Here is a 15829-nt window from a genome sequence, read left to right as displayed (position 1 = left end):
ATAAATATGTTATCAGACTGTCATCTGATGAATTTGTTTCTTGGTTAGTGGCTATTTATATCTTTATTTAGTCGAATTTGTGATAGCTACTGATGGAGTAAAAAACTGTCGGAGTAAAAAAAGTGGTGTCTTTTGCTAACGTGGTTAGCTAATAGATTTACATATTGTGTCTTCCCTGTAAAACATTTTAAAAATCAGAAATGATGTCTGGATTCACAAGATGTGTATCTTTCATCTGGTGTCTTGGACTTGTGATTTAATGATATTTAGATGCTAGTATTTACTTGTGACGCTATGCTAGGCTATGCTAGTAGCTTTTCTACTGATGGGGGTGCTCCCGGATCCGGGTTTGTGAGGTGTTAGAGGTTAATTGAGGTTGTATCAACTATAGTGAGACAGTAGTGTAGGGTTGAATAGAGTTAACTGAGGTGGTATTGTAGCGGTATTTATGGTGTTTGGTGTTGTACGGCATCAAACGCTGGGCAGTCAGGTGAAACATTGGAACTTTGCAAGACTCTGTCCATCGGACCTTTCAGTGGTCTTCCCAGGTGGAGTTCGGCGGGAGTGACCCCAGAAGTCTCCTGCACGGCAGAGTTCAGTGCAAAGCGAAATTCAGGGAGATGCTGATCCCACCTAGTGTGCTGATCCCCCACGAATGAAGCAATCATCCCCTTCAGGGTACGGTTTACCCTCTCGGTCAGGTTGGTCTGAGGATGGTAGGCTGTGGTCAGCTTGGCAATTACACCCCAGTAGGTACAAAGCTCTTTGTATATTCCTGATATGAACTGCGGACCTCGGTCAGAGAGGATTTGGTCTGGAATTCCGAATCTGGTAAAGACCTCCCGTCGCAGAATTAGAGCAATGGCTGATGCAGTGGCTTTGCGGAGTGGAAACAACTCCACCCAGTGTGTGTAGTAATCCACTACCACCAATAACAATTTATTCCGGGTCCCCCGGCTGGGAGGAAAAGGTCCCATGAGGTCAATTCCCAACATTTCATTTGGATGGTTCACCACGGTCTGCTGCATTTTTCCAGCAGGTCTGCCAATGTTTGGTTTGTATTTCTGTCAGACTTCACACTGCTGTACAAACTTCCAGGTATCAACCCACATGCCCGGCCAGTAAACCACCTCTTGTAGTCTTCGATACGTCTTAACTCCAAGATGGCCACTCATGGGATTAGCATGATAAACTTGGATTATCTGGTCACTCAATGTAGAGGGAATGAAGACGCGATAATGGGTGCTGTGTATTCCATCTCCTCTTGGAGTTTTTCAAGTTTTTTTTGTATCAACTATAGTGGGACAGTAGTGTAGGGTTGAATAGAGTTAACTGAGGTTTTATCAACTATAGTGAGACAGTAGTGTAGGGTTGAATAGAGTTAACTGAGGTTGTATCAACTATAGTGAGACAGTAGTGTAGGGTTGAATAGAGTTAACTGAGGTTGTATCAACTATAGTGGGACAGTAGTGTAGGGTTGAATAGAGTTAACTGAGGTTTTATCAACTATAGTGGGACAGTAGTGTAGAGTTGAATAGAGTTAACTAAGGTTGTATCAACTATAGTGAGACAGTAGTGTAGGGTTGAATAGAGTTAACTGAGGTTTTATCAACTATAGTGAGACAGTAGTGTAGGGTTGAATAGAGTTAACTGAGGTTGTATCAACTATAGTGAGACAGTAGTGTAGGGTTGAATAGAGTTAACTGAGGTTGTATCAACTATAGTGGGACAGTAGTGTAGGGTTGAATAGTTAACTGAGGTTGTATCAACTATAGTGGGACAGTAGTGTAGGGTTGAATAGTTAACTGAGGTTGTATCAACTATAGTGGGACAGTAGTGTAGGGTTGAATAGAGTTAACTGAGGTTGTATCAACTATAGTGAGACAGTAGTGTAGGGTTGAATAGAGTTAACTGAGGTTGTATCAACTATAATGAGACAGTAGTGTAGAGTTGAATAGTTAACTGAGGTTGTATCAACTATAGTGAGACAGTAGTGTAGAGTTGAATAGAGTTAACTGAGGTTGTATCAACTATAATGAGACAGTAGTGTAGGGTTGAATAGTTAACTGAGGTTGTATCAACTATAGTGGGACAGTAGTGTAGGGTTGAATAGTTAACTGAGGTTGTATCAACTATAGTGAGACAGTAGCGTAGGGTTGAATAGTTAACTGAGGTTGTATCAACTATAGTGAGACAGTAGTGTAGGGTTGAATAGAGTTAACTGAGGTTGTATCAACTATAGTGAGACAGTAGTGTAGGGTTGAATAGAGTTAACTGAGGTTGTATCAACTATAGTGGGACAGTAGTGTAGGGTTGAATAGTTAACTGAGGTTGTATCAACTATAGTGGGACAGTAGTGTAGGGTTGAATAGTTAACTGAGGTTGTATCAACTATAGTGGGACAGTAGTGTAGGGTTGAATAGAGTTAACTGAGGTTGTATCAACTATAGTGAGACAGTAGTGTAGGGTTGAATAGAGTTAACTGAGGTTGTATCAACTATAATGAGACAGTAGTGTAGAGTTGAATAGTTAACTGAGGTTGTATCAACTATAGTGAGACAGTAGTGTAGAGTTGAATAGAGTTAACTGAGGTTGTATCAACTATAATGAGACAGTAGTGTAGGGTTGAATAGTTAACTGAGGTTGTATCAACTATAGTGGGACAGTAGTGTAGGGTTGAATAGTTAACTGAGGTTGTATCAACTATAGTGAGACAGTAGCGTAGGGTTGAATAGTTAACTGAGGTTGTATCAACTATAGTGAGACAGTAGTGTAGGGTTGAATAGTTAACTGAGGTTGTATCAACTATAGTGAGACAGTAGTGTAGGGTTGAATAGTTAACTGAGGTTGTATCAGCCTGCTGAGGGTTGCAGATAATACTCTCCTGACAGGCATAAGAGCTGTCAGCTTCTGAACCAAGAGCTCTCTACCCAGCACGTGTGTGTCTCTCTGTGTATGCCAGTGTGTGTATTGATGCCATGTGTGTATACATGCCCTGTGTCTCTCTGTGTATACCAGTGTGTGTGTGTCACCACATCTGCACTCCTCATAATTCAGCCTCTCATTTGGCCAAGGTATGGATCCAGCTGTGCAGAGGTCAACAGAGTGATGCAGTGATGGGTGGACTCTGCTTTAGACCCCAGTCTGTTAGGGAATGGGTGGACTCTGCTTTAGACCCCAGTCTGTTAGGGAATGGGTGGACTCTGCTTTAGACCCCAGTCTGTCAGGGAATGGGTGAGCTCTGCTTTAGACCCCAGTCTGTCAGGGAATGGGTGAGCTCTGCTTTAGACCCCAGTCTGGCAGGGAATGGGTGGGCTCTGCTTTAGACCCCAGTCTGTCAGGGAATGGGTGAGCTCTGCTTTAGACCCCAGTCTGTCAGGGAATGGGTGGGCTCTGCTTTAGACCCCAGTCTGTCAGGGAATGGGTGAGCTCTGCTTTAGACCCCAGTCTGGCAGGGAATGGGTGGGCTCTGCTTTAGACCCCAGTCTGTCAGGGAATGGGTGAGCTCTGCTTTAGACCCCAGTCTGTCAGGGAATGGGTGGGCTCTGCAGGGAATGGGTGGGCTCTGCTTTAGACCCCAGTCTGTCAGGGGATGGGTGGGCTCTGCTTTAGACCCCAGTCTGTCAGGGAATGGGTGGGCTCTGCAGGGAATGGGTGGGCTCTGCTTTAGACCCCAGTCTGTCAGGGAATGGGTGGGCTCTGCTTTAGACCCCAGTCTGTCAGGGAATGGGTGAGCTCTGCTTTAGACCCCAGTCTGTCAGGGAATGGGTGGGCTCTGCTTTAGACCCCAGTCTGTCAGGGAATGGGTGGGCTCTGCTTTAGACCCCAGTCTGTCAGGGAATGGGTGAGCTCTGCTTTAGACCCAAGTCTGTCAGGGAATGGACCTTTAGGCCAAGAGGTTTGGAATGGTGGACTGGCGATAGATTAAGAATTAAGAGTTTGAGTTGTGGTACGCTGATACTAGATAAGTGCTTAAGATGCATCGAAAGGAGAGAAGAGAGAGGAGAGAGGGAGCGAGTGCGTGAGAGAGAATGAGAGAGATGGCTTTAGAATAAGGCAGTCTCTGTTCTGTTCAGTCTGTTCTGTCTGTTCTGTATGAGTGCTTTGACTTGAGATAAATGGAAATTGTCTGCCGTTGTTTTGCCCTTGTTACATCTGTAAGATGGATGATGTGGCAGAGACGTTGATGTCAGGCTGTAACAGGTCAGGATGCATATCCACACACACACGCACACACACACAGGCACACACACACACACACACACACACACACACACACGCACACAGAGAGGAAGAAGTCAATGTGATTAGACTACACAGGCCCGGCTACTGGACCACGGATGGCTGGCTACGGCTAAACGGATGAGAGAAGGATGCATTTGACATATCTGGGTTATGAAATCTTCCTCCCATTCTGCCATGCCCATCTCTCAACTGCCTTCCAAGACACGCCAGTTCAGGATTAAACTGTCATTTTCTCTCGGCGACCTGCAGATTACAGAGTATTCCCGTAATCTGTGTTGCTCTAACGATCTCAGAGCGGTCGTGATTTAAGTCATGTGCAGTACTGTACCCTAAAGTATGTTGTTTTCTATTGTCTCAGAGTTTGAATTGCGTAACTCTATCTCCTCAGTGGTGCCTGATGAGGAGCGGCACGATGGGGATGAAGATGGGGTGGATCCTGTAGAGAGGACACCACAGGAATGAGTTAGTCCTTTATATTTCAAAAACTAAAAGCATTGTATTTGGGACAAATCATTCACTAAACCCTAAACCTCAACTAAATATTGTAATAAATCATGTGGAAATTGAGCAAGTTGAGGTGACTAAACTGCTTGGAGTAATCCCGGATTGTATACTGTCATGGTTAAAACATATTGATACAACAGTAGCTAAGATGGGGAGAAGTCAGTCCATAATAAAGCGCTGCTCTGCTTTCTTAACAACACTATCAAAAAGGCAGGTCCTACAGTCCCCAGTTTGGTCGACCTGGACTACTGTTCAGTTGTGTGGTCAGGTGCCACAGAGGGACTTAGGAAAATTACAATTGGCTCAGAACAGGGCAGCACGGCTGGCCCTTGGATGTACACAGAGAGCAAACATTAATAATATGCATGTCAATCTCTCCTGGCTCAAAGTGGAGGATAGACTTTATCCCTACTTGTATTTGTTAGAGGTATTGACATGATGAAAACACAGAGCTGTCTGTTCAAACCACTAGCACACAGCTCAGACATCTATGCACAAGGCATGACACCACAGGTCTCTTTACAGTCCCCAAGTCCAGAACAGACTATGGGAGGCGCACAGTATTACATGGAGCCATGACTACATGGAACTCTTTTCCACATCAGGTAACTAATGCCAGCAGTAGAATCATATAAAAAAACGGATAAAAATAAATAAAATACACCTTAGTGAAGTAGGGGCCTGAGGGCACACACTTAGTGTGTTGTGAAATCTGCTATGAATGTATTGTAATGTTTTTAAAAGTGTATAACTGCCTTAATTTTGCTGGACCCCAGGAAGAGTAGCTGCTGCCTTGGCAGGAACTACTGGGGATCCATAATAAACCCCAGGTAGAGTAGCTGCTGCCTTGGCAGGAACTACTGGGGATCCATAATAAACCCCAGGATAAATAAACCCCTGTCTCAGCAGGAACTAATGGGGATCCATAATAAACCCCAGGAAGAGTAGCTGCTGCCTTGGCAGGAACTACTGGGGATCCATAATAAACCCCAGGAAGAGTAGCTGCTGCCTTGGCAGGAACTAATGGGGATCCATAATAAACCCCAGGAAGAGTAGCTGCTGCCTTGGCAGGAACTACTGGGGATCCATAATAAACCCCAGGAAGAGTAGCTGCTGCCTTGGCAGGAACTAATGGGGATCCATAATAAACCCCAGGAAGAGTAGCTGCTGCCTTGACAGGAACTAATGGGGATCCATAATAAACCCCAGGAAGGGTAGCTGCTGCCTTGACAGGAACTAATGGGGATCCATAATAAACCCCAGGAATGGTAGCTGCTGCCTTGACAGGAACTAATGGGGATCCATAATAAACCCCAGGAAGGGTAGCTGCTGCCTTGACAGGAACTAATGGGGATCCATAATAAACCCCAGGAATGGTAGCTGCTGCCTTGACAGGAACTAATGGGGATCCATAATAAACCCCAGGAAGGGTAGCCGCTGCCTCGGCAGGAACTAATGGGGATCCATAATAAATACAAACACCACCAGGAGTCATTACGACGACAACATTAAAGCCACTGATTACAGGTAACTGGATCGCACTTAACATCACACAAACACAAATAAGATACTGGACACACAAAGATACGTACGCACACACCCTTAGAAACACACACACACACACACACACACACACACACACACACACACACACACACACACACACACTTGAATACATCACAAGCCCTCCAATCACTCCTCGCTTACTTACTTTCCCGATCTAGCTCAACACACTGTCAGTTTGAAGAGCAAAGCAGCCTATTACTGTTACAATCTGTCAAACTTGCTGTAATCTGTCTGAGAGTCATAGCAGCCAGGCAGAAACATTTCCCTCAGCCCTTCCTACAGTCTCTAATTGCCTCCAAAGGGAGGTGACTGTTGGTTGGAACCGTGTTGTTGAACAATTACCAGCCGGAGTCTAGCTAAGGACCTCTCTCTCTCCTCTCCTCTCTCTTTTCTGCTCTCTCTCTCCTCTCTCTCTCTCTCCTCTCCTCTCTCTCCTCTCTCTTCTCCTCTCTCTCCTCTCTCTGTTTGATTAGCAGCAACCCTTTTCAGAAGAACATCCCAGGTAGGGAGGAAGTAGAAACGTCTGGTGGTTGGTCAGTAATGATTCATCATGTGTTAATTAAGAAGTTCATTTGAAACCCACTTCTCCGCAGCAGATGTAACCCACATTACTGCCCAGAAATAGCCGATCTATTCAGCCGAATACTAAAAATAGACTAGTTAAATGTGCTACTGCAGATGACGTGTCACCACAGAGGCTTGTGTGTGTGAGAGAGAGAATTTGAACTCTTCCAGAGAATCTGCCTCCTTATCATGCAAATCAAATATCCTAACAATTATCAAATTAGTCCATAACATGTTCCTATGTAGGACTGTAGCAGGCCAGGGTCTGTTGATGTAAAGGAGTTTTTAGAACATATCAGATCTTTCCACTCAACCCATTTTGCCACAAAATACAATTCTCTCCTCTTCAATGTGCACGACAGCTGCTCCAACACTCGTTCCGGCTGAATTGCCTTTCTGAGGACAGTGAAATTGAAAGTGAAGGAAAACAGATGAAAGCTAAATGAAGCCTTGGATTTTCCTGACGCGGGGACAACAGGAGACCAATTAGAAAGATGGAGGGGAGGATGTCGGTGGGAGTTGAGTTCTGCAGTCAGGTGTCAAGGTTTACACTGGGATCCTGGACCAAAGAGTCTTCAACTGGTTCCTTTCCTCCTATTTCCTTCATGACCACTGATGTTCTTATTTACCTATCAGTTGATGTGATGAAAATCAATAAAAGGGGGGAATATTAAGAGTATTAAAGGCCCAGTGCTGTCAAAAACGTGATTTCCCTGTGTTTTATATATACAGGTAACTGTCAAAATAATGGAAACCCTTGAGTAAATGAAGGTTCTGGTGGCTCTGTGAGGTGCATTTTCCTAGCATGGTTTAGGTCCACTCGATCCCTTTGAGGGCAAGGTAACTGTCAATGAATACACAGCCATTCTGAGTGATCACCTTCAACCTATGGTGAATCATGTCTATCCTGATGGGAGTGGAGCCCCCATCCACAGGTCACTGAATGGTTTGATGAGCATGAAAACCATGTAAACCATATGCCATGGCCGTCTCAGTCACCAGATCTCAACCAACGGAACATTTATGGGAGATTCTGGAGCGGCACCTGAGACAGTGTTTTCCACCACCATCAACAAAACACCGAATGATGGAATTTCTCGTGGAAGAATGGTGTCTCTCCTATAGAGTTCCAGACACTTGTAGAATCTATGCCAACTTGCCAAGGCACATTGAAGGTGTTCAGGTGCCTCGTGGTGGCCCAACGCCCTATTATGACACTTTATGTTGGTGGTTCCATTATTTTGTCAGTTACCTGTATTTCCACACTATGAGGTTGGAATAATAGTGTGAAATTGTGAAAATGCTGATAATGCCGTATTAACGTAAGAGCTTTGTTTGACAAGACCGGCTGCGATTTCTGCCTGCTCAGTGGGGATGTAGTTTTGGACTGCCTGGCGACAGGCAATAGTTAATAATCATTTGGGGGTGCGTATATTTGTCCTGTTACACACAAGTGTACAATGGAAATGTGTTTCTTGCATATCCCAACTCTCCCTGAGACACCCACAGAGAGTGGGGTCACGGCCAGGGTCACAGCCAGTGCTCCTGAAGCAATTAGTACCTTGCTCAAGGGCACAGCGACAGACTTTTCTCCTTGTCGGCTCTGTTACTGGCCCAACACTAACCTTGAGGCTATCTGCCGCCCATAGACCAATAACAAAGAGAGTTTTAAACCTCTCTGCCAATAACAGCTAGTTTTGAGGTTCCATATCCCTCCCATAAAGCTTAGGCCCCTCACTCAGACCACTACTATAGTCCTAGCAAAATTCTTGCTTGAGAAATATGTATTTTCTAAGAAGCAATTTGTTTATTTTTTTACAATTTTAATTGAAAAAAATAACAATAAGGTACTTAATTGTTGCCCAGAAATGATTTGATATTGAGATAAAAACAGATGCATTGGGCCTTTAAGGCATAACTGCTGAGGTAGGAGACATATATCACCATGGAAACATTAAAATAGTAAAAGTTTGTCTGATACTAATCTCTCAACTTCTATTGAACTATGGGAACCTTACAGTATGTTCGCAACTCGGGTATGTTTCAATGGCAATTTAATCAGACTTACAAAAAATACAACACTTTGATCCGGGTTGGATCATCGTCAGGTCATCTTTTTCTTGAATACGTTCCTTCTGTCCTGCACCTGATGAGTTGGAATTTCCTTATTTTTCTCTATTTTCTAATGATCTATAAAAATATCCAGGCCGGCGGACTGGCTGACTTGCTGGACGCTCCGATGGGCGATTATTTGACCCGAGCGAGACAGGCAGGAACCCTTGGCTCTAGTCCAGAAACGCCAGTCACGTTTTCCACTGTGCCCGCGGGGCAGCTACGGCATCGCCCAGGAAAGTAAACAAACGGGCGGAACAAGCGACTGGCCTGTCACAACATGACCGCACTTATCAGTGGCAGTTGCCTCGCCTGGCGCTTCCTGTTTGTGTTTTACCCCGCCCACATCTCCCACTGTGCAGGCAGGGTGTCTGGTATGACAATATTACATCATTATTGTTACGACACTGCTTCTCGTCTCTCCTGTAGTAATAGCCATCTTCAAAAGGAATCTTTTAGTGACAGATAAGCAACATATCAGGCACCACCTCTTATCATAACATTATTACAATTGAACTACTGTCTGTAGGTGTCATCATCAGGGATGGTTCCAATGAGTTACTGACTCATACAGGTGGCTGAAAAATAGTGTGCTGAACCAACACTAATATTCTATGGGGGTGCCATGTTATTGCTTTTGGGGAGGGGCAGTGATTTGTTATGGGAGTGCCCAGAACCCCTGGCAGCCAGTGTAATTCTAACCCTGGCAGAACAAATACAATGTATTGTTCAGTTCACCCTCCAGATTAGTTGAGTAATAAACTGTGTCAGAGCTGTTAGTGTGCTGATTCACCTCAGTGGATTTTAGACGTGTACAAGACTGTTGTAACTGCAGAGTCTGCTATATATTCAGCTGAACGGACACTCATTAAATGTGCAACTGTGCAAAACTTAAAGGGAATTTATCAATAGCCATGTTGTGCTAGGCTATACTATATCCTACAGGGGGCTAGAGAGAGATAGAGAAACATCATGGAACGATGCACGGTGGAACCGCTTTAACCGCTTTTCATTTCTGCCCATTAAAGATTCAGCGGGCCTAATTAAAAAACCCTGCATCAGGGAAAAACAAAGCCTCTTAAAACATTGTCAGTCAGTATTTCACCGCATTAGCGCCATGATTAAAGCCACGGTCGCCCGTCTCGTAACCGTCTGTCAGAGGTAAAATATAAATGGTGATGTCGTGCCGCGAGACAAATCGCTCACTCAGGTTCATATTTCCCTGAGCTTGACGGTTTCGTCATCAACTCGCACCGAATCTCGGGAGTCGGTGGCTGAGCACGGAATGAAGACTAAACGAGTGCCAAAAGAAAACAATCAGTACTCTGCAGAACAGCGCCGAGGTTTATGTTAAAGCCCCTCTTTAAAAGGATCAGCCACTCGAGTCAGTCTTTGATAGAAATGTTCAGGAGTCAGTGTTGTGGGTTGGCCTTCCTGATTAGAGTGGAGAGGTTTCTTTGGTCGGCTAATGAGAGGGACCAGCGAAGCTGATGGGAAGTGGAGAATACAGTCTTAATGACAACCTTTCTACAACACACCATGTTAACAGGAAGCACTCTTGCATTAAACAGAGAGAAAAAGGCACTGGGTTTTGTGTTTCAGCATCCACAATATGGTTGCAGGGCCACATGCACGCACACCATACCCAAAGCTATTCACATTAGAGCTCAATTGAGCCAGTGTTTGCCAGGCAATGTATTTAGACAGGGAGAGAGTGAGAGAGAGAGAAGGGGCAAGGCAGGAGGAAGAGAGAGACACACAAAAATATGGGGTAGAGGTTATGAGAGGAAGAGAGAGCGTGTGTGTCAGAGAAAGAGAAAAAAAGAGTGGTCTTCGAGGGAGGAAACAGGACCAGTATAAAAGAGACGTCACAAACAAAACAGTCCATTACGGGTCTGGGACTGAGACGGGGTGGGGTAACAGACAGCTACCTCACAACACAATCAGAGGAGCTAGGGTTTCATATATCACAAGAGAAAAGGGACAACTTAAATGTATAAATACATGACTTAGTTTTGTGGCACAGAAGTTTGTACATAAATCGAGGTTGTATACCAACATGCAATCAATGTACCACCTGACCACTTTATCATCCAAACTGCATTTTAGTACCATAAAGACCACATTTTGGGACCATTTGACAAATGTCTGGGTTGTATTATACAATATTCAAACGCATCCTTATTTTACTCAAATCCAACCCACACAGTCCACTTCACACCACTATCACAGACAGACGTTTCACAGTCACAAGGTACTCTACATCCAGCAGCCTACAAATAAACTGCTAGTACCTCCCTGTATACCGGGATATCCTGCTCGTTTGTCCCCGTCTCTGTAGCCCAATAAGGAGCTTGGGGGAGGACGGCTCATAATAATAATGTCTGGAACGGAGCGAACGGAATGATACCATTCCATTAATTCTGCTCCAGCCATTACCACGAGCCCGTCCTCCCCAATTAAGGTGCCACCAACCTCCTGTAGATGATATCTGATAGGGCTGGGCTTGAATGACTGATGAGGCTGTGTGTCTGTGTCTGGATACAAGATGTAATTCGGCCTGTTTCTCTCTGTTTTCACCTCTTCTATAGGAGGAGTGAGGAGCAGCATGGAAATAAATGGGTACCCACTGGTCTGTTTGATGTCCTAGCTGATCTGTTTTACTGAAGTGGCATTGATTGAGGATAATGCTTTGGCTAATGGCTATTAGGGACGTCATGTAAGATGTTGGCTGGCGAAGTCTGTAAAGCTCGCTTTGAAAAGGAAGAGCCTAAAACCGTGCGAGGGAAACCGTCGCTGGTGCCCATCCGTGATGCATTTGTTTGTGTGTAATGACTACTAGGTACACATCCAAGTCATCTTCCATGCATTGATCTTACCAGTAGCCTTTATAAACATATACGTTTAACAGTGCAGATGAGTCTTGCAGCCAAGCCAGAGTTCATACATACACGCATGGAAAATTTAAAAAGGGACACTCTCAGTCTGTCCCAAACCAAGCCACAAACAGCCATTTCCTCCCACGGTGCCCTATATAACATTTATAATACAATCATCGTCAGCCATGTTTGTATGGAAACAACAGATGTTCACTGGCTGTTAATGTCATAGAAAGAAGGAACCAGCTCTGTGGTCTTCAGGACCCACTGATCTGCCCTTTTCTCCTCCCCCCTTTCTAGGCCCAGTCCGGTTGGAAGTTGCCTCCTTACAGCTTCTGCCTTTTATACATGCTTTCGCAGACTTGGCCCTCAGCCCATTGGTGTCTAGGCTCGAATGTTGAGTAAACGTTGTGTATTCTCATGTGTGCCTGTTTAGGATGGAATCTCTTGGGTGTTGCCCTCTGCTGGTAAATTGTATGACTATGCTGTTATCAGAAAACAGCATCGTGAGGACGGATGTGGCTGTGCAGCATTGCGCTGTATAGACGCTGCTGCATATGGTATTGATCTATATTTTGGACGGTCAGATGGCCACAGGTGGATTTCACATGTCAAACCTCATGACAAATTGTTTTTTTAGGAAGCGACCAAATTTTTTACGTAATCGAAATTGAAATTCTATATTTTCCCAATGTTTTTTTCAGGTAACCTTCCTGATCCTGAAGACTGGCTGTCTGACCCAACGGGCAGTGAAGCAACCTACCTCCCAGACTGCAATCAGGAACGTTCGGGAATCTGCAACATCTCCGACACCTGGGCGCCGCCTACCACCTCTGACGTCCTCCCCACCGCCAACACCCCCCCCGCTAACCAATCAAATAACCCCTTCCTGATTCTGGCCCGGCCCATGTTCATATCCCTGCACTCTGATTGGAACAGCGCCATGGCCGCCTGGGGGTTAGCCTGGGATGCACACGTGTACGGTCTTGGCTCCATCTTCGCCATGGTGACCCTGGCCTCGGCACTCAACCTGCTGTGCCTGCCCCTGCGCTGCCCTTCCGGCTGTGGCTACTTCGCTCTGGTCAGCGTCTTCCTCCTGGCTGCAGGGTGTACCAGGGCTTTCTCCCTCCTCTACGATGCCTACGGCCACCAGGACCGGCTGCCCTCCACCGAGGCCTCCCTGCTGCTCTACGAAGCCCCATTCCCCTGCCTGACTGCAGCCTTCGGCCTGGTCTTCCTGCTCCTCTCCATGCGCTCCAGGATGCAGCTATCCTACTCAGCCTTCCAGAGACCCTGTTTCCTGGCCTGTCTGGTGTTGCTGCACTTCGCAGCAGCTTTCGGTCCCATCGCACTGCTGAGGCTCTACCAAAGGAGGGTGCCCTTCTGCCTCTTCATCCTGCTCATCTCCCGGGGAGCGTTTGTGGCGCTGGTTTCTTTTCTATCGGTCGCCTATTTTGTGTTCTTCTGCTACGTACGGGCGGACTCAAAGCATATTTACCACCTCAATAACACCTCGCCCACGCCAGCTGAGCGATACAACCGCTGTCCATTCGCAGAGAGCAGGGACTGGGACCGTGCGGCTGCGACAGTGTGCCTTTCGGCTCTGTTCTGCCTGGCATGCGCCGGGCTGCAGCTGTACGCCATGCTCCACTCGCTGGGGCTCGCCGGAGGAGCAGATGTGTTCCGCCCCTGGCCTTGGTGGACCTTCCAGCTCAGCTGTAGGGTTTGTGAGGCCGGAGTTTGTCTCACCCTAGCCCTGGTGGTGGCCCAGCCAATCTACTGCTCTGACCACCTTCCCCAGCCTGGAAGCTGCTGGACGGAGCTGCTGGCGATCAAGTCGCCCATTATGCCGGGAACCTACCAGTGGACCCTGAGCCAGCAGAAGCTGGCCATCTGCGACATTGGGCACGGGGAGACAGAATGCCTGCCCCTCTACACGCTGGTGGATGAAAGGCTAGGCAGCAGCTTGAACGGCCTGGACCTCCTGTACCACAGCAACCGGGCCTTGGCTTACAGAGACCTGGACCTGAATTTGGATCTGCCTGGCTCCAGCAAGCCCGAGGACAGGGGTGGTGGAGAGGTGTCCGGGGGTTCCTCCTTCACCAGCGACTCCACGGCTGACCTGCGGCCGCCATCGCCCATCAACCTGCGCCGTAGTATTGACGAGGCACTCTTCAGCGAGGACCTCTTTCCCATAAGCCTCTTCAGACCGTCCATACCCTTTTGCTGCAGTGACCTGTCACTCAACATCCCCTACTCAACGTCCACCCTGCCCAATGGTGGCCAGGTGCTTCGAGAGACCCTCTCAGCCGACCCAGGCCTGTACCGGACGACCTCCTGCGTGGAGATGGTCCCTCCGCCCCCAACCCCTATACCAAACCAACCTATGGCGGGCGACACCATCCTGGGTGCTCCACCATCTCCCTCCCTGTCCTCCAACTCCAGCTGCTCTTCCCCAGAACGCTGGAGGGGAAGTTCCTCCTCCTGCTCCCTGTACAGACCCTCACTAGGGGGGTCCTCTCTGGTCCTCTGTTCCAGCCCAGAGGGGCACGCCCAACCCCCATCCCTAGGCGTTAGCTCAAGCCGCATTACAGCCTCCAGTCACCAGGGCTCACACATGCAGAGACATTATCGCACACTGGGGTCAACCTCACAGGAGAGTCTTGACCTAGAGTCTGAAGCCAACCGGTCCGTACAAGAGGAGTTCATCAATGTCTGCAGACAGATTGATGCGATGAGCATCTGCAGTGAGACAATTGACCTGTAGGCAGGGCAGTTAAGGGCTAAAGACTGAGGACTGGACTGAAATAAGGTGTTGTGAAGAAGGATTCAAGATGGCGTCACAATCTGTAAGGAGCAACAAGCTAGCCTTCATTGTCAAGAAAGGTAAAATAGTGCCAAATGTTTGAGTAAATGAACTGAAGGATTGTTTGAGAATGTTGACAAGAGTCTTTTAAGTGGCACAGAATGCCACATGCCAAGGAGAAATTTGTGACATTTTTTTCACATTTGCTATTGGATGATGAAGTTTGATACGTTAATAAAAGTTGCGTTTTCCTGTACATTTCAAGAGGGGAACAGGAAAGCAAAATAGATTTGTACAAAACGTTTTGCATTCAAATAAATAACACTGTGATTGAAATAAGCACTTAATAAACAACTACTGAAATCTTATTTTAACATTTTAGCATACTCTTATCCAGATTGTGAGTGCATACTTTTTCTTCTTCTCCATACTGGTCCCCCGTGGGAATCAAACCCTGGTGTTGCAAGCACCATGCTCTACCAACTGAGCTACACGGGACTTATAAAACAAATGTACTTTACATTTTCATAGAGTAAGATTGTAATTCAATGCAGTTGTTTCAATTCAGTAAAATATATTGTTTGTGAGCCTCTACATCAAGAATTAGACATGTTAGAGATGTGCTTTAAGATCCATCCAATAAAGGAAAGCTTGATTTGAACTAACAGCAACATTGTAGTGGAGCAGCAGTGAACTATACTGGTAGGATAGCGCCGATACTATTGTGCTTTAACTTCTGACTGACACACAGTACATTTTATATGAGCCGCTTAATATTTTATTAATGTTTAAAAAAACTTTACTCAAAACATGATTAAATAAAGAGAAATGTCAACATTTAAGTGTGTATGTTTTGTTTTCACCAAGTTTCAGGTCATGTATAATGTATCTTCTATCGTTACATTTGGGGATATTTTTGACAAGGCAATATTATTTTTGCACCAGTTGGCTGTACCTGCCCCAAAACACCAGTATTTTTCCTTCATAGCTTGATCTCCAGCTTTTTAAGGAAGGTAGACAATTTGTATTCAACACTTTTACTTCCATGACTGATCAAAACTCATGACTCTTGTCCCTCTGCAACAGACATATGGTGAGAAATATGTTTGGAACATTGAATCGCATTACATACAGTATCGTTAGAATCGTAATA

At 45.9% G+C, this 15829-nt stretch overlaps 1 protein-coding gene across 2 annotated transcripts in view; it reads left to right on the top strand.

Annotated features, from left to right (window-relative positions):
• LOC129838841 (proline-rich transmembrane protein 4-like) overlaps positions 1-15518 on the top strand; it is a 49148-nt gene extending 33630 nt beyond the window's left edge. For both annotated transcript variants that reach the window (XM_055906060.1, XM_055906059.1), the window contains exon 3: positions 12575-15518. In XM_055906060.1, coding sequence (XP_055762035.1) covers positions 12575-14637 — 2063 coding nt within the window. In that variant the 3' untranslated portion in view covers positions 14638-15518. The remainder of the gene's footprint in view (positions 1-12574) is intronic.
• Positions 15519-15829: the final 311 nt, after the last annotated feature.

The sequence above is a fragment of the Salvelinus fontinalis genome, chromosome 39 (genome assembly GCF_029448725.1).
Source record: "Salvelinus fontinalis isolate EN_2023a chromosome 39, ASM2944872v1, whole genome shotgun sequence".
Lineage (NCBI taxonomy): Eukaryota > Metazoa > Chordata > Actinopteri > Salmoniformes > Salmonidae > Salvelinus > Salvelinus fontinalis.
This window is presented reverse-complemented; position numbering and strand designations above follow the sequence as displayed.